The sequence below is a fragment of the Hylobates moloch genome, unplaced genomic scaffold, assembly GCF_009828535.3.
Source record: "Hylobates moloch isolate HMO894 unplaced genomic scaffold, HMol_V3 SCAFFOLD_28, whole genome shotgun sequence".
In the NCBI taxonomy this organism is placed as follows: Eukaryota; Metazoa; Chordata; class Mammalia; order Primates; family Hylobatidae; genus Hylobates; species Hylobates moloch.
In genome coordinates this window covers 2070250-2088989 of record NW_026652303.1, presented here as the reverse complement: position 1 = coordinate 2088989, position 18740 = coordinate 2070250, and the positions used below count along the sequence as shown (strand labels likewise).

Here is an 18740-nt window from a genome sequence, read left to right as displayed (position 1 = left end):
TCTTTTAAAGCCCAGTTCTAATGCAAAAGAGATGATTGCATTTTAACTGGCAGCCTGAAATGTTGTCAGCTCATTTAGATGTACAGTCTGTTATTTAAAGATACTTTGTTTCTTTTTAGTGCTTTTTACCTCTAACATACTATTTTTAATAATTTTTTTTTTTTTTTTTACCAGTTAACTAGGCAGAATACTATAGCAATGCTAGTTAACACGCCGCTTAATATTTCTTAATGTGAATTCATGTATTTTGGAACTTGATGTTAAAAAATAATTTTAAAAAATCAATTTTAAAGATGCTCATGCCTGTAATCCCAGCACTTTGGGAGGCCGAGGCGGGTAGATCACCTGAGGTTGGGAGTTCAAGACCAGCCTGACCAACATGGAGAAACCCTGTCTCTACTAAAAATACAAAATTAGCTGGGCGTGGTGGCATGTGCCTGTAATCCCATCTACTTGGGAGGCTGTGGCAGGAGAATCGCTTGAACCCAGTAGGCGGAGGTCGTGGTGAGCCGAAATTGTGCCATTGTACTCCAGCCTGGGCAACAAGAGTGAAACTCCGTCCCAGGGGGAAAAAAATCCTCCTTTGCTGCCTCTGTGGACCATTCTAGATTATGGTAAATGGAATTAAGTACACAGGTAACCTTCTTTATGTCCTTCATTATTTTTCTCAACCTAATTTCACATTATGTTATTTTGAGACAAGGTCGTGCTGTGTCACCAAGGCTGGAGTGCACTGATGCAATTACTGCTCACTGTAGCCTCGAATTCCTAGGCTCAAGCAATCCTCCTGTCTCAGTCTCCCAAGTAGCTGGGACCATAGCACATGCTACCATGCATGGCTAATTATTTTATTTTATATATGATAGGGGTTTACCAAGTTGCACAGGCTGGTGTCCAACTCCTGGGCTCACGCGATCTTTTGTCTCCACCTCCCAAAGAGCTGGGATTACAGGCGTGAGCCACCGCGCCCGGCCTCCATATTATATTCTTTAAGATTATTCTTCTAAGTATGATACTTTCCTTCTACTTTTAATCCTCCCACCTACCAAATGGCTAGTTGTTTCTGTTTCCTTTCTTCAGGTTCTTTCTGCATTAATTGTCTTTATGAGACAAGGGGATATGCAATGAATACTGGATATTGGAAGTCAATGAATATTTTTATGCAATGATGTTTTTATGAGAATATTCCTCTATTATTTAAAATAGCATTGAGGGGGCACCTTTATTCAAATAATTGTTAGTGCCTAGCTAGGACTCTGAGAGCTTACTGTTTATTAAAAATAAATTTCCATATACACCAAGCTTGAGAAAGATAGTTCTATAAACATATTCTATATATGGACTGAATCTACTAATATGTTATCCAGTGATTTGTTTTTATTAACTCTTTCCAGTGTTCCACACAGAAAAGGCTTATGTGTCAAAGTTTCCTTCTTTTTTCTAACCTAGATTTTATATTTTATATCCCTTCTCTTGTTTTTTTTTGTTTGTTTTTTGTTTTCTTTTTGATGGAGTCTTGTTCTGTTGCCCAGGCTGGAGTACAGTGGAATGATCTCAGTTCACTGCAACCTCCACCTCCCAGGTTCAAGCGATTCTCCTGCCTCAGGCTCCCGAGTAGCTGGGATTACAGGTGTGTGCCACCATGCCCAGCTAATTTTTGTGTTTTTGTTTAGTAGAGGTGGGGTTTCACCACGTTGGCCAGGCTGGTCTCGAACTCCTGACCTTAGCGACCTGCCCACCTCAGCCTCCAAAATGCTGGGATTACAGGTGTGAGCCACCATGCCTGGCCCCCTTTTCTGTTTTTAAGACACCTAAATTTTCCTGACATACCATTGGGATTTAATTAACTTTATGAGGAGACTATAGGGAACTTAGAGTTAAAAATGGAAGGAGTAATTAACCCAACCCCTTGTAGTCATTAGCAGGCAAAGTCAATGAATTTGCTATAGCAAATGCAGGTGTACCCTGTTGACTTCTGATGCTATTGTCTTCACTTTCTGTCATCATTTTAGGACCTGCTCAGTGTTGTAGAAGCAAAAGAAGCTCTTGAAAGGGAAGTTAAGATCTTCCAAGAAAGGCTGCTTGCTGGCCAGCAGGTCTGGGATGCCTCAAAGCAGGAAGTGAGCCTCCTGAAGAAAAGCTCTTCTGAGTTGGAGAAGAGTTTGAAGGCCAGTCAGGATGCAGTCACAGCCTCACAAAGCCAGTACTCCTCATTTAGGGAGAAAATCGCAGCCCTGCTTAGGGGCAGATTGAGCATGACTGGGTCCACTGAGGACACCATTTTGGAGAAGATTCGAGAAATGGACAGCTGGGAAGAAAGCAGGGACCGGGTGAGTGGGTCATGGCTATTTACAGACATCTTAAGAACAGTGAGCTCATTCATTTAGCATGCTCAGTGACTGTATTAGTCTATTTTCACACTGCTGTAAGAAATACTGGAGACTGAGTAATTTATAAAGAAAAAGAGGTTTAATGGATTCACAGTTCCACATGGCTGGGGAGGCCTCACAATCATGGCAGAAAGCAAAGGAGGAGCAAAGGCACGTCTTACATGGTGGCAGGCAAGAGAGAGAGTATGCAGGGGAACTGCCCTTTATAAAACCATCACATCTCCTGAGAGTTATTCTCTATCACAAGAACAGCATGGGAAAAAGCTACCCCCATAATTCAGTTACCTCCCACCAGGTCCCTCCCACGACATGTGGGGATTATGGGAGCTACAATTTAAGATGAGATTTGGGTGGAGACACAGCCAAACCATATCAGTGACTTATCTCAATTAGCTAAAAGCATCACTTAAGGCCAGGCATAGGCCTATAACCCCAGTCCATTTGGAGGCCAATGCAGTCACTTGAGGCCAGGAGTTCAAGACCAGTCTGAGCAATATAGTGAGACCCCTCTCTCTACTGAAAATAAAAATTAAGTCCCAGCTACTTGGGAGGCTGAAGTGGGGGAATTTCTTGAGCCCACGAGTTTGAAGTTGCAGTGAGCTATGATTGCGTCTCTGCACTCCAGCCTGGGCTACAGAGCAAATCCTGTCTCTAAAAAAAAGTATAATTTAAATATGGTTGTATTAATTTCCATTTTAATGGAAAGTAATGGCAGTCCCACAAGCCACATCTAACTATGATGCAGGTTCTGTAGTTGGACCTGCCTGGTGCTGAATCCCGTCTCTGCTGTACATTCACTCACTGGCCATGTGAGCTTGGGCAGATTCTTGAGTTTACGGCCTTGGAGATTGTTTTCTTATCTACGGAAAGGGGTTGGCACAGGTTCCATGACCCCTTACCTGAAACTCTTGGGGCCCACTGTGTTTTTGAGTTCAGAATTTTTCAGAGCTTAGAAAGGTAATGCAAAGTGCAGCCTTACACAGCCCTCCACTGTGGTGTCTGGGACAGTTTCCTACCATCAATCACATTCACAGGTCTGCAGCTAAGCCTGAGAGCAACAGTAAGTGGGATAAATGAAGACCGCAAATAGCCTCTTGTCATTTTGGGTCAGGATTTGCTGCCCAGCTGGGTCAGGTCAGGCCAAGCTTTGTCAGTAAATGAGTTATGAAAAAATCTGGATTTTGGAATTACAGATAAAAGTTCCCAGACCTATAATGGTATCTGGCTGATCAGGTTATTGTTTCATGTATGTATTGAATGAAAAAAATTGTTATAAAGATCTTAACTCATTGCCTGGCAAGTCACAACAATAAATATTAACTATTGCTGCTGTTGCCTCTCCTTCTTCCTCCTTCTCTCCTCTTTTTCATAATGTGTTGGTGCCCAGAACAGTCTTTTAGGGGTCCTATCTAACAAATGGAGAAAAATGGTTTAATTCACGTATATGATTGAGGCTTGTTTAACTCTGTCGTCTTGTTTCTACTATCAAGAACTCTCTTTCTCTATAAAGCTTTACCTAGCAGAGTCCACTTCAGCGCAGGCTTTGTTTAAATTATCATCAAACCTAAATTATAGAAGTCCTAGTTAATGAGGCTTTAAAGTAAATGATCTCCAAAGTCCTTGTATAATTCCATTATGAACTATTTCTTCTATTGCTGTCATGCTTGTTTGAAAGGAGAAAATGCATTTTACCATCTTTTAATGTTACTAAAAAACTCAGAAGAATCACTAACTCAAAGTTCAGGGTTGCATTTGTCAATTTCCTTTAGTGATAGTAAATTCCCTTTTAAAATTCTCCTAAATTCGAGCTTGCAGTGAGCCGAGATCGTGCCACTGCATTCCAGCCTGGGCGACAGAGCAAGACTCGGTCTCAAAAAAAAAAAAAAAAAAAAAATTCTCCGAAATTCGCGCATACTCTAGGAGCAACCTTAGTGGCCCCTTTAGCCAAGCGCGTTTTCTTTTCTTCTCTTTTCTTTTCTTTTCTTTTCTTTTCTTTTCTCTTCTTTTCTTTTCTTTCTTTCTTTCTTTTTTTTTTTTTTGAGATGGAGTCTCGCTGTGTCGCCCAGGCCAGAGTGCAGTGGTGCAAACTCGGCTCACTGCAACCTTCGCCTCCCAGGTTCAAGCGATACTCCTGCCTCAGCCTACCGAGTAGCTGGGTCTACAGGCATGCACCACCACACCCAGCTAATTTTTGTATTTTTAGTGGTGATGGGGTTTCACCATGTTGGCCAGGATTGTCTCGATCTCTTGACCTTGTGATCCGCCTGCCTCGGCCTCCCAAAGTGCTGGGATTACAGGCATGAGCCACTGTGCCTGGCTGCCAAGTGCTTTTTCTATCTCTTTGTGGAGATAAAATGTCGAGTGCTCATTGGCTGTCCTCCACTCTAATGTGTAGAGGTCTCCGCGAGTAACTTAGTTTTTCTTGTAACTCAGTCTACATGGAGGTACTTGATTGAGAAAGAAAATGATTTATAGGTTTGGAAATCAGCTTCATTAAGTCATTTCCTTAAACGGTAACAGATATGCAGACGATTTCCAGCTCATGAAAATTTAATTTAAAAATTTTCAACTTGACGATGGTGTGAAAGTGATACACATTCAGTGGAAACCATACTTTGAGTGTGCATGCAGCCATCCTGTTTTTCACTTTCAGTATTCAACAAATTACATGAGACTTTCAATACTTTGTTATAGAATAGGCTTTGTGTTAGATGATTTTGCCCAAATATAGGCCAATGTAAGTGTTCTGAGCACTTTTAAGGTGGGGTAGGCAAAGCCATGATGTTCGGTAGGTTAGGTATATTAAATGCATTTCTGACTTAAGAAACTCAACTAACATGTCTTTATCGGGACACAACCTCACCATTAGTCGAGGAGCATCTGTACTTCAATAGCTAATTTTTTTTTTTTTTTTGCCATTTCATTTTATTACTTTCCACTTCTATATTTCCAAGTATTTTCTTAAAACTACTTTAATCCCTGAATGTGAAACAAGGCACATAATTATCAGCATGATGTATATGTTTATTTTCTAAAGCCAAATGATGTAAATTGGTTAAGCTGGGCATGCTTTCTCCCACTCCCCATAAAAATTAGAATGATTCAGTCTTTTTAGTGCCTTTGTCTGCCGTTCCTACCCTGTAATTTTTTTCAATAGCTGCTCTCCCTATTTAAAAGCCTGAAATCAAGCATATAGCTGGTGTCTCGTGGGACTCATCTTCAAGTAAAATCAGGAGAAAATGGATTTCATATATTGTCTTAGAAATGTTTCTAAAGAATGGGAGCTTTACAAATTGATGAATCTGTTTGTTGAGGAGGCTGCATGTCCCTGCCAGCTGCCATGGCTACGCACACAGTCAGTGGCTGAGTAATTCTGACGTGAAGGCTCAACTGCGGGTTCAGGCTCAGCTTGGCAGATTCTCCGCTTCAGGCTGGCTCCTGCTTCCCGAACGTTGCTTGTCTTGTTTACTCTTGTGCTATCCATTTTTCCCCTCCTGTGTTTGTGGTTCTCAGTAGAATTCAGGACACCACCCACACTTTTACAGCACGGCATTTCTACTTGTTCCTTGCATATCTGCTTCTGGCAAGATTTAATCTTCTTAGAAGCTTTACTATATCTCAGAGCAAGGTTTTTCATCCTCAGAACTATCGGCATTTTGGACTGGATAATTTTTTGCTGTGGGGGCCTGTCCTGTGCATTGCAGGATTTTGAGCGGTGTCCTTGGCCTCTACCTGCTAGTAGCACTCCCCGTCCCAGTTTGTGACAACCACAGATGTCTTTAGAGACTGCCTAATGTCCACCGGGGGTCAAAATTGCCCCCAGTTGAAAACCACTGTCTTAGAGGAATGTTCTACTGCCAGGTTCCCACGAATTCTAAATGAGTATTTAGATGTTACTTAGCCTTGGAATTTCAGGACACCATAGCAGTTGTTTATGAAATAATGACTTCTTGCACAATGACAGAAAGTTACGACATTTTCAGATTTTACTTTAGAATTTTGAGGCAATTTTGTTTTCTTTCTTCTTCACCTCTATCTGCACATTTTTCCTGTTCTGCTTTAGGTACACCGAAGGCTTTATTTCCTTCCTTGAGGTGTTTGCTGGTCCAGGGGCTCTGTGGGAGCTGTGGGGACCCTGCCTGACACTATAAAGCAAGGGTCTCCAACCCTCGGGCTGCACACCCGCACCAGTGCATGGCCTAGTAGGGAATGGGCTGCACAGGCGGAGGTGAGTGGTGGGCGAGTGAGCATTGCTGCCTGAGTTCACTTCCTGTCAGATCAGCAGTGGCATTAGATTCTCATAGGAACGTGAACCCTATTGTGAACTGTGCATGCGAGGGATCTAGGCTGCATGCATCTTATGAGAATCTAATGCCTGATGATCTGAGGTGGAACAGTTTCATTCTGACATAAAAATTGTCATCCACGAAACCAGTCTCTGGTGACAAAAAGGCTGGCAATCTCTGCTGTAAAGGACTGGAGATGTGCTCCACAGCATCCTCCTCCCCATTCTGATCCCAGAGCCCGATTATCATTCTCCTGCTCTGTTCTTAACCCTGCCACCTACTAAAGTGAGCATCTTTCCAGAAGCACCAGCACACTTCCATTTGGGACATTTCATTGTCCAAAATTATGCTGCATGGTCGCTTCAGGCTACAGAGGCATCTGAGAGAGTGAACAGATAGAAGTTTCAGCTTTTCTAGCCTCTCCAGTTATATGAGTTTCCTGGGGCTGCCATGACAAAGTACCGCAACTAGGCGGCTTAAACAACAGAAAGTTCTTGCCTCACAGTTCTGGAGATGAGAAGTCTGGGATCAAGGTGTCAGTAGGGTTGGTTCCTTCTGAGGGCTGTGAGGGAGAATCTGTCCCATGTCTCACTCCTAGCTTCTGCTGGCCTCAGGCATTGCATTCTTCGTTGGAGGGATAGTGTTCTTCGTGTGTCTTCACATTGCCTTCCTCTATGCATGTCAGTCTTTGTGTCCAAATTTCCCCTCTTATAAGGACCCCAGTCATCTTGGATTAGGGTCCACCTTAGGGACCTCGTTTTAACTTCATCACCACTCTAAAGACCCGATTTCCAAAGAAAGTCACATTCCGAGGTACTGGGGGGCTTCAACATATCTTTTTGGGGGGGGACCTAATTTAACTCAAAACAAAAGTTGAGATGAACAGAGGAAGTAGGGTAGGGTTAGCCAGTCAACAGTGCTGGCCACACAAGCCAACCGGAGGGAGGGAGGATTTGGTCGACACTTTCTAGTACCTGGTAACTAACATATTCTCCAAGTGAAAATTATAGCTTGAATAATTGGAAAAGAGTTTATGTCTAAAAGGAACTGGACTTTAAGTGACCCAAATGGCTCTTTCATCAGTGTAGAACTTTTTGGCTTCTATTTGGTTTAATTTTAGGACAAAAATGTCTCTCTGGTGAAATCAACACATAGTTGTCCCTGGAGAGTGAATTAAATCTTTTAGAGCATTATGACTTTACTTCTAAAAACCATGCAGCTTATTCTTTAACTATATTGTGCTTTTTGTTTAAAAAAAAAAAGCACAAACAAAAAAATATCTTTTTTGTTTAAAGGTATGTATTCTTCACCCCTCACCCCCCACTGCCCACCTCTAGTGTTGAAATATCTGGTGCATCTTGTCCCATAGAATATCAGGTATATGTTAAGAAATGATCCTAAGAAAAAGAAAAGAAAGCAAGGCTTATTTATTGTTTAGACATTTCGGTATGAAAAACAGCACAAGTTTACGGTTTTGGTGGAGCACATATGTTCACTCAGGCACTGGCATTTGATGTTCCCAAGAATGAGTCAGTTTGGAATGTTAATTTATTTGAATTAATTTATCTAAATTTAGTTAGAAAAAAACTTGGTGGTGTCGTATGCACTGACACCTAAATAAGCTTCTGAAGCTACGTTCTGTGATCTGATAGAGTGCAGGAGGGCTCTCAGCTGTTTTCTTCTCTCTGGACACGAGAACCTTGGCATGGCAGGTATCCCCTGCAAATTTCAGCGATCTATGTATTAGTGGTTTTAAAGTCGCGCTTCGCTGAGTCTCAAGGGTCTGTAGAGCACCCTCAGGTCCAGATGGGGTGAAGATGCAAGAGGGACCTTCTTGCCTTTGATTCAAACACATTTGTCCCTTATTTGTTCTTCCTAGAAAGACTTCTAGTTGAGAGAAAGACTATGCTGAAAATAGGCTGAAAAACATGGCATAGGACAATTCCTGGAGGGTTCTTTAGCTCCCCGTGGCGACAGCACAGGATTGACGGAACCCGTACCCTGGAGCAGTAACCCTATGACGGAAGTGGACGCGATGTGTTGAACTTTAGTATGGTGTGAAACACTGTGGGGGTCAAATTATCTAAATCAGCTCATTGAGTCATCATAGCAAAATCTACGAATTTCAGAGAGATTAGTTACTTGCTTCAGTTAACCTACTGGTAAGTGGTACAGGGGAAATTGAAACCAGGGCTATCTGACTCTAAAGTCCCCGTCCTGCACTCTGGTCTACGTCAGATGCTTACATCTTCCTTCAGGGTCAGTATCACTCCCTTAGTCTAACTTACTGCAGTTACTCTGGGCGTCAGCTTCAGAATGGAGACCATACTGATTGATGTCTACAGAAGGCTTGCTTTTTTCCAGTAAAGTCGGTGGTGTGCTGACTATAGCTAAGTGATCACACAGTTCTCCCTCTCTCCGCTTGAGGTTTATTGAATCAGTTTTCTCTTTGGTTTTGTTATCTCCGCTGTGTCATTTGTGGTATAGGAGATGTTGAAGAGTCTTCAGGTAGAAATGCTCACTTCCTGTTTGCAGTCCAACGTGAAACCACATCTCCTGATGTGCTGTACTTCTAATAATGCGAATCAGTCCCTTGGGAGGCAGCATCTTGTGGACAATTTTTTGTAGATTACATTATTTGTTATACCAAGATAAACACTGTTTCTCTTGCATTAAGATCAGATTTATCTGCTATATGAGTAAGGTATACTTACTAATATAACTATGAATGTATCAGTAGATATTTTTATTATTGGTAAGCAGGAAAGGTAGGAAATATGAAATGAGGTTTCTCAGAGCTTCCTGTTCTGAGATGACACTAAAAATTTCCTTGGTAAATGTAATTCCTTGGATGTGGCTCTGAATAGCTTACCATCAAATATCTAATTTCAAGCACACACACAGAAGTGTAGAATTAATTGAATTATAGGTCTGGAAGCTTGAGAGCCATGGAAGCACAGGATTGAAGAGTTTAGAGCTCAGGTAGTCTAACCTTCCTCATGTAGCACTTCAATCTGCATTGCAACATTCTTAATTGGTATAAGCATACCTCAGAGACCACTGCAACAAAGCAAATGTCACAATAAAATGAGTCACGCAATTTTTTTTTGGTTTCTCAGTGCATATAAGAGTTATGTTTATACTAGACTATGTAGTCTATTAAGTGTGCAATAACCCTATATCTAAAAAACAATATAGATACCTTAATTAAAAATACTTTATTGCTAAGAAGTGCTAACAATCATCTCAGCCTTCAGCAAGTCATAATCTTTTTGCTGGTGGAGGGTTTTGCTGTAATGTTGATGGTTACTGCTGATCAGAGTGGTGGTTCCTGAAGGTTGGATGGCTGTGGCAATTTCTTAAAATAAGACAACAATGTAGTTGAAAACAACAATTGACTCTTTTTCTTCCTCAAAAGATTTCTCTGTAGCATGTGAGCTATTTGATAGCATTTTACCAACAGCAGAACTTCTTTCTAAATTGAGGTCAATCCTCTCAAACCTTGCTGCTTTTTTGTCAGCTAAGTTTATGTAATATTCTAAACGCTTACTGTCATTTCAACAATGTTCAAGCATCTTCACTAGGAGTAAATTTCATCTCAATAATTTTCTTTGCTCATCCATGAGAAGCAACTCTTCATCCATTCAAGTTTGATCATGAGGTTACAGCAATTCAGTCACATCTTTAGGCTCCACTTCTAATTCTAGTTCTCTTGCTATTTCCACCACATCTGCAGTTACTTCCTCCACTGAAGTCCTGAACCCCTCAGAATCATCTCATAGATGACACCTATGATGTTAATATTTTGACCTCCTCTTATGACTTATGAATGTCCTTAATGGTATCAAGAGTAGTGAATCCTTTCCAGAAGGTTTTCAATTTACTTTGCCCAGATCCATCAGAGGAATCACTCTCTATGGCAGCTGTAGCCTTATGAAGTATATTTCTTAGATAATAAGACTTTAAAGTCAGAGTTACTCCTTGATCCATGGGCTGCAGAATGAATGCTGTGTTAGTAGGCATGAAGACAACATTCCTCTCTTTGTACATCTCCATCAGAGTTCGTGGGTGACCAGGTATGTTGTCAACGAGCAGAAATATTTTGAAAGGAATCTTTTACTGAGCCATAGGTCTCAACTGTGGGCTTGAAATATTCAGTAAAACATGATGTGGACAGATGTGCTGTCATCCAGCTTTGCTGTTCCATTTCTAGAGCACAGTCAGAATAGATTTAGCATATTTCTTAAGGGGCCTAGAGTCTTCAGAATGGTAAATGAGCACTGGCCTCAACTTCAAGTCACCAGCTGCATTAACCTCTAACAAGAGAGTCAGCCTGTTCTTTGAAGCTTTGAAGGCAGGCATTGACTTCTCCTCTTTAGCTATGAAAGTCCTAGACGGCAGCCTCTTCCCGTAGAAGGCTGTTTTGCCTACATTGAAAGTCTGTTGTTTGGTGTCGCCACCTTCATCAATGATCTTAGCTAGATCTTGTGGATAACTTGCCTCAGCTTCTACATCAGCACTTACTGCTTTATCTTGTACTTTTATGTTATGGAGATGGCTTCTTTCCTTAAATCTTATGAATCAACCTCTACTAGTTTCAAACTTTTCTTCTGCAGCTTCCTCATCTCTCTTAGGCTTCATAGATTTAAGGAGAGTTAGGGCCTTGCTCTGGATTAGGCTTTGGCTTAAGGGAATGTTATGGCTGGTTTGATGTCTATTCAGACCACTCAAACTTTCTCTGTATCAGCAATAAGGCTATTTTTTTCCTCATCATTTGTGTGTGTCTTAGTCCATTTCTGTTGCCATAAAAGAATACCTGAGACTGAGTAATTTATAAAGAAAAGAGGTTTATTTGTCTCCTGGTTCTGCAGGCTATACAAGAAGCACAGTGCCATCTACTTCTGGCAATGAACCTCAAGAAACTTTCACTCATGGCAGAAGATGAAGGGGAGCAGGCATCACACGGCCAGAGAGAAAGAAAGGGAGAGAGAGGAGGAGGTGCCAGGCTCTTTTCAACAACCAGATCTCATGGGCACTAAGAGTGAGCAGTCACTCAATTCTGCGAGAATGACACCAAGTCATTCATGAAAGATCTGCTCCCATGAACCAAACATCTCCTACTAGGCCCACCTCCAACTGTGAGGATCAAATTTTAACATGCGATTTAGAGAGGACAAATATCCACACTGTATCAGTGTGTTTACTGGAGTAGCACTTTTTTTTTTTTTTTTTTTTTTTTTTTGGAGACGGAGTCTTGCTGTGTCACCCAGGCTGGAGTGCAATGGTGCAATCTCGGCTCACTGCAACCTCTGCCTCCCAGGTTCAAGTGATTCTCCTGTCTCAGCCTTCTGAGTAGCTGGGACTACAGGCGCCAGCCACCATGCCCAGCTAGTTTTTGTATTTTTAGTAGAGATGGGGTTTCACCATATTGGTCAGCCTGGTCTTGAACTCCTGACCTCAGGTGATCCACCCACCTTGGCCTCCCAAAGTGCTGGGATTACAGGTGTGAACCACTGTGCCTGGCCTGGAGTAGCACTTTTAATTTCTTTCAAGAATGCTTCCTTTCTATTTCCAACTTGGCTAATTGAAGTAAGAGGCCCAATTTTTGGCCGATCTCAGATTTCAACATGCCTTTCTTACTAAGCTTAGTCATTTCTAGCTTTTGAGTTAAAATGAGAGAAGTGTGACTCTTCCTTTTTTTTTTTTTTTTTTGAGACGGAGTCTCATTCTGTCACCCAGGCTGGAGTGCAGTGGCGTGATGTTGGTTCACTACAACCTCTGCCTCCCAGGTTCAAGTGATTCTTCTGCCTCAGCCTTCTAAGTAGCTGGGACTACAGGCGTGAGCCACTACATCCAGCTAATTTTTGTATTTTCAGTAGAGATGGGGTTTCGCCATGTTGGCCAGGCTGGTCTTGAACTCCTGACTTCAGGTGATCCACCCACTTTGGCCTCCCAAAGTGCTGGGATTACAGGCGTGAGCCACTATGCCCAGCCTGACTCTTCCTTTCACTTGAAAACTTAGAGGCCATTGTAAGGTTATTAACTGGCTTAATGTGAATATTGTTGTGTCTCAGGAAATAGGGAGGCCCAAGGAGAGGAAGAGAGATGTGGGGTCAGCCAGTTAGTGGAAAAGTCAGAACGTACACATTTATCATTTAAGTTCACTGACTTATATGGGAGTGGTTTGTGGCACCCCAAACACTGCAATAGTAACATCAAAGATCTCTGATCACAGATCACCATAACAGATATCATAGTAATGAAAACGTTTGAAATATTGCTAGTATTGCCGAAATGTGACACAGGGACACAAAGTGAGCTTGTGCTGTCAGAAAAATGACGCTGATAGACTTGCTCAATGCAGGGTTGCCACAAACCTTCAATTTGTAAAAAACTAAAATATCTGCAAAGAGCAATAAAGTAAGTGCAATAAAGTGAGATGTGCCTGTAGTTAGCCAATTTCCGGCCATCTTCGGTGACTGGGAATCCACTCCCTACTGGACAGTGTCTTTATACGGCTGTAATCATTGTAAAGTTTTCCCTTTCTTCTTTATTTTAATTATTTATTATTTTTAATTTTTTTTCTCAGACCTCATAGGGAAGACTTTTACCTTTCTTACAACGGAATGCTTAAGTGAATGATGACGCATTCTCTTGATGAATTCTTAATGCAGCCATTAAAATGTTAATTAAGAATTTCAAATGGCATGAGAATGATTAGGTAAAAACAAAGACACAAAATTGCATGTATAATATTTCAACTATATTTTAACAATACACACAAAAAATTATTTAAAAATGTTAATAGTTTTTACCTCTGGGTGGTGGGATCACAGGGGATTATTTTTTGCTTGTTTATACTTTTTGTAGTTAAAGGAAAGTTTATGGGGATATCTCACTTTATAGGAACTGGGGAAAATATTTTCCTTTCATAAATATGGAATTTCTTTGATTTATACCTATTGGTTCTCAATATAGGCTCTGAGGGTAACTCAGAACAAATCCTTTTGTTCTCCCATATAATAGCCTTTCAAAAAGTTTAAAGGCAGATTACGTGTTTAATCATGGCTGTTTATAGATAGGCAAATAGAAATTGTTTTCTTTTTAAAAATTTAGACAGTAAAAATCTGAAACAGTCAGGATGTTTCCATTTCTGTGAGAATGGTACTGTACTGTTATGTAAATACTATGTTTTCCCTCTTCTCTTCCAAAATAAACCATCAAAAGAAAACAAATTTATCACCCTGGACTTGGTGGTTTTATTGAATTCCACATTTTATGAAACTGGATTTAGTAAAATCAGTTTGAGTTTTCTGAGAGTGTCCCTGAGGTCCTTGGTAAACTTGCACTCTTGGTTTAAGGGAATGATCAGGACAAAAAGAGGAACTCCCGGGAAGGATGGGAGCATTGGGCAAATCAGGTGGGTTGAGGAGAGCCTGGAGGGACTTTAACATGGGACAGTACTCAGATCTCCCTGCTCTCTTGTACATCGACACTGACCCTATTTAGAGTCACCATATTAAAGAGATGTTGACCTCTCCAAAGCAAAAATGGTATTACTCTATAACTATGTAGTGTAGAGTCAGCATCCCTGGAGTTTAGAGCATAGGTAACCAATCTTCAATAGAAAGCTGAAAAAAGTTTGAAAAAGCATATATCTGTGCATGAATTCCCTGTAATACCTCGATGTTACCTACCAAGATTAACTCACTGTCTAATCTTAAGTCAACTCAAAATGGTGAAAGAATTTTTCTGGGGAATGACTCTTTGTAGATTTTTACAGTACTTTTTGTCTTAATTCTTTTTCCTACTAAACTTTGAAACTCTTAGCAATAGTTTTGGGGTAAGTAAAGGTTATCCATAAATTTTTATCGATTAACCTGTTAAAAGAATTATATAAAATTAAAAATACCAATCGAAACATTTAATTCAATAATGAATGTAGACTATTTCAAACAGAGGCAAATACAGCTATCAATTACATATTTTAAATGGGATTTTTACAAATAATCTGGAAGTTGGTATCATAAACAGTTATGCTGCTTAGGCAGAGCAGTAGATGTGAACACTTCCTTGCATCCAAAACAAGGCTTATTCTTGATCTGTTTCTTTGTTTCCAGATGGTCTCCCAGCTTGAAGCCCAAATATCTGAGCTTGTTGAACAGTTGGGAAAGGAGTCTGGGTTTCACCAGAAAGCTCTCCAGAGGGCCCAGAAAGCAGAGAATATGTTGGAGACTCTTCAGGGTCAGCTGACACGCCTGGAGGCAGAGCTGGTTTCTGGAGGTGTTTGGCGAGACAACTTGAATTTTGAGAAACAAAAAGTAATGACCTGAGGGCATGACCATGAGTGGAAGCATCTGTTGTAGTACAAAATTTTACCTGAAAATATTCTGAATTTTACAGTATTTAGTTTGGTTAATTTTACAGTATTTAGTTTGGTTAAGTCCTGGACTTAATTGGTTAAGTCAATTTCAAGGAACAGTGGGTTTGGAGCTTCCTTGATTCAAATTAATTTAATTAAACTCAACAAGTATTTATTGAATGCCTATCATATATGAGGTCCTAAAGGTTTGGCAAGCTAAAATATGAATAATACACAGTTCCTTATCTTAAAGGGCTCATAATTCAACAAGGGAGGCAGATACTTAGATAATTTGCTATACTATAAGTTTATACATGTTGTATGGAATTAATAAAGTGCTGTAGGAGCTTCTAGATAAAGGGAAGATTTTATAGGAGAGGAGATAATTAAGTTCATTTTTGAAAGATAAGTCGGATTATAGTGGAGAGAGGAGACAGATACTATAGGGGAAACAGTTTGAACAAAGGCATGAAATCTGGCAAGCGCATAGTATATTAAGAGAATGCAAAATGGTGAATCCTACATGGCTGGAACATGTTATTTATTCTTGGTGGATCTGTGGCAAGAGAAAAGACTGGAATGGCTTAGACTATGAAGATGGAGTGTTCTTTACTCTGTAGACTATGAAGTGTGGTAAGTGTGAGCATTGCAGTATTTTATTTCATTTTATGTTTATTTTTATTATTTTTATTTTTTTGAGATGGAGTCTCGCTCTGTCACCCAGGCTGGAGTGCAGTGGCGTGATCTCGGCTCACTGCAACCTCCACCTCCTGGGTTCACGCCATTCTCCTGCCTCAGCCTCCCGAGTAGCTGGGATTACAGGCGCCCACCACCACGCCTGGCTAATTTCTTGTATTTTTAGTAGAGATGGGGTTTCACCGTGTTAGCCAGGATGGCCTCGATCTCCTGATCTCGTGATCTGCCCGCCTCGGCCTCCCAAAGTGCTGGGATTACAGGTGTGAGCCACCGCGCCCGGCCACATTGCAGTATTTTAGAAAGATAGTGTGATGTCCCAGTGGAGCTGAGATTGTGGCATGCAGAGTCTCAGAAACAATGGCACTGATCACCCAGTGGGAGAGGAGAGTTAAACGGGAAGAGAAGGGGCCCGCACTGAGGATTCAAACGGGGGGAGATTGTCAGTGATCTTTGAGAGGCAGTTTTGGTGGAGTGGTGGAGAGCAGAAGCCAGTTCGCTTTGTGCTGAGGGGAGACTTGAGAGGAAGGGGAGCAACCTCCTAGTAGACCAGTGTGAAGTCTGGTGACCAAAGAGAAGAGTGGCATGAGGCAGTGGCTGTGAAAAACAACATCAAAGGGAGGTTTTGCTGGACAGCATGGGGAGGAAAAGTGTGGACTGAAAGAGTCCGTAGGAGGGATCGTGGGAAGGGAAAGGGAGGCACGCAGGCTCAACAGCCTCGATGCAGAATTTGGCATGAAAAATACTCTAAAGTTGAAACATCTACACTCAAGTAACATATTCCTTTTCATTCTTCTGTACTTAAAACATTGAGGAATCATCATGCCTGCATTGAGGTTGGATATGCAAAGATGGGCCAAAGGTGTCTGTGGAAAATCAAGTCTAGCAGATGAGACAGGGAGATCGGGGCATAATAGTACAATAGTGCAATTAGTGCACTTAGTGCAATAGTACAATAGTGCAATAGTGCAATTAGTGCAAATAGTACAATTAGTGCCATGATGGAGACAGGTATAAAATTTGACAGAAACCTGGAAAAAGAAGCAATGCATTTTTCTGTGCGGTAAGTGAGCCATCTTCACAGAAGAGGGGAGCATTAAAGAATGAGTAGGAATTTGTCAGGCATAAGAGGTGGGAAGAAATTTGAAGCAGAAAGAACAGCAGGAACAAAGAAGAAATGGAGGTGTGAAAAGATGGCTCGGGAAATGAATGAGGTGCAGGGAGCCTGGGACATGATACTTGGTGAAACCAAAGGTGTGAGATGGCACTGGAGGCAGGTGTAGGAATCATCAGGATAGGTCAGTCTAATGACTCAGGCTTCACTGCATAGGTAATGGGAAGCCGGAGAAGGTTTCTGAGTAAAAGAAAGATTTCCCTCAAGTCAGACTGGCTTAGAGGGTAGCAGGGGTGTCCAACCTTTTGGCTTTCCTGGGCCACACTGGAAGAAGAAGAATTGTCTTGGGCCACAAGTAAAATACACTAACAGTAGTGATAGCTGATAAGCTAAAACAAACAAACAAACAAACAAACAACACACACACACACACACACAACAAACAAAAAACAACCATGCATAATTTTTGAGATATCTGCCACCACAGATAAGCAAAAAAGTCCTTGCATTCCAAGGGTTGGACACAGCTGAGGGAAGGTAGGGAGCCCAGTCAGCGGCTCCCTGACTGGTCCAGTTAGATAGTCCAGTTCAAACTAGTCCAGTTCAGAAGATAATAAAGATCTGAACCATGTAGTGGTTTTGTGAATGGAAATAGGGGATAGATTTGAGGAGTCTGGGAGAGTCAAGGGAGCTTTTTCTATTAGATATCTGTAAAGGTGTGATGGTGGAAAATTTGATTTTGTAAAGAAATATTGGCTGGGTTTGGTGGTTCACACCTATAATCCCAGCACTTTGGGATGTTGAGGCAGGTGGATCACTTGATCTCTGGAGTTCAAGACCAGCCTGGGCAACATGGCGAAACCCCATCTCTACAAAAAACACAAAAATTAGCTGGGCATGGTAGCACGCACTTGTGGTCCCAGCTACCTGGGAGGCTGAGATGGGAGGATAGCTTGAGCCTGGGAGGTGGAGGTTGCAGTGAGCTGAGATCACACCACTTCAGCCTAGGTGACAGAGTGAGACTGTGTCTCAAAAACAACAACAACAAAAACAGGCCGGACATGATGGCTCATGCCTATAATCTCAGCACTTTAGGAGGCTGAGGCGGGTGGATCACTTGAGGTCAGAAGTTCAAGAACAGCCTGGCCAACATGGTGAAACTCCATCTCTACTAAAAATACAAAAAATTAGCCAGGTGTGGTGGTGTGTGCCTGTAATCCCAGCTACCCAGGAAGCTGAGGCGGGAGAATCGCTTGAATTTGAGAGGCAGAGGTTGCAGTGAGCCAAGATTGCGCCATTGTACTCCAGCCTGGGTGACAGAGACTCCCTCTCAAAACAAACAAACGAACACAATAAAACAATCACAACCAAACAAAATGAAATATTGCACTTGAGTATGGTAATGTAAATTGGAAGCCATCTAACTGCCTGCTGGACAGCTTCACCTGCATGGTCCGTGAACACCAAAATACATTCAAAACTGAAATGACATCTGCTCAAATTTGTCCCTCTCCTGCTTCAGTCATGGTGGTAATCTGCCTCCATTTGCCCAAGCCATCTTCAACACTTCCCTCTTTTTAATCAATTCCTAAGCACTGTAAATCCTGTCTCCTTACTAGATCTCCAGTGCCTCCCCCATCTCTATATCCAGCAGCTGTGCTTTGGCTCTGAGAATTGTGCTCATTAACACGGACTAGGGCAACAACCTACTAACTGAGCTAGCTCCCTGCATTGTTCTTTATGCCTCAGATTTACTCTCTTCATTGCTGCCAGGGAGGTCTTAATGAAAGGTATGCCTAATCTTATCTTTCTTTATCTTAAAACTGGTCAGTGATTCTCTGGGGCCCCCAGGATCAGGTACAGATTCCTTCTTTTTTTTTTTTTTTTTTTTTTTT

At 41.5% G+C, this 18740-nt stretch overlaps 1 protein-coding gene across 1 annotated transcript in view; it reads left to right on the top strand.

Annotated features, from left to right (window-relative positions):
• Positions 1-18740, top strand: part of LOC116463156 (damage-control phosphatase ARMT1) — a 168163-nt gene that overhangs the window by 113368 nt on the left and 36055 nt on the right. The window contains exons 9-10 of the mRNA XM_058434481.1: positions 2013-2330; positions 14797-14997. Of these exons, the coding sequence (XP_058290464.1) occupies positions 2013-2330; positions 14797-14997 (519 nt within the window). The remainder of the gene's footprint in view (positions 1-2012; positions 2331-14796; positions 14998-18740) is intronic.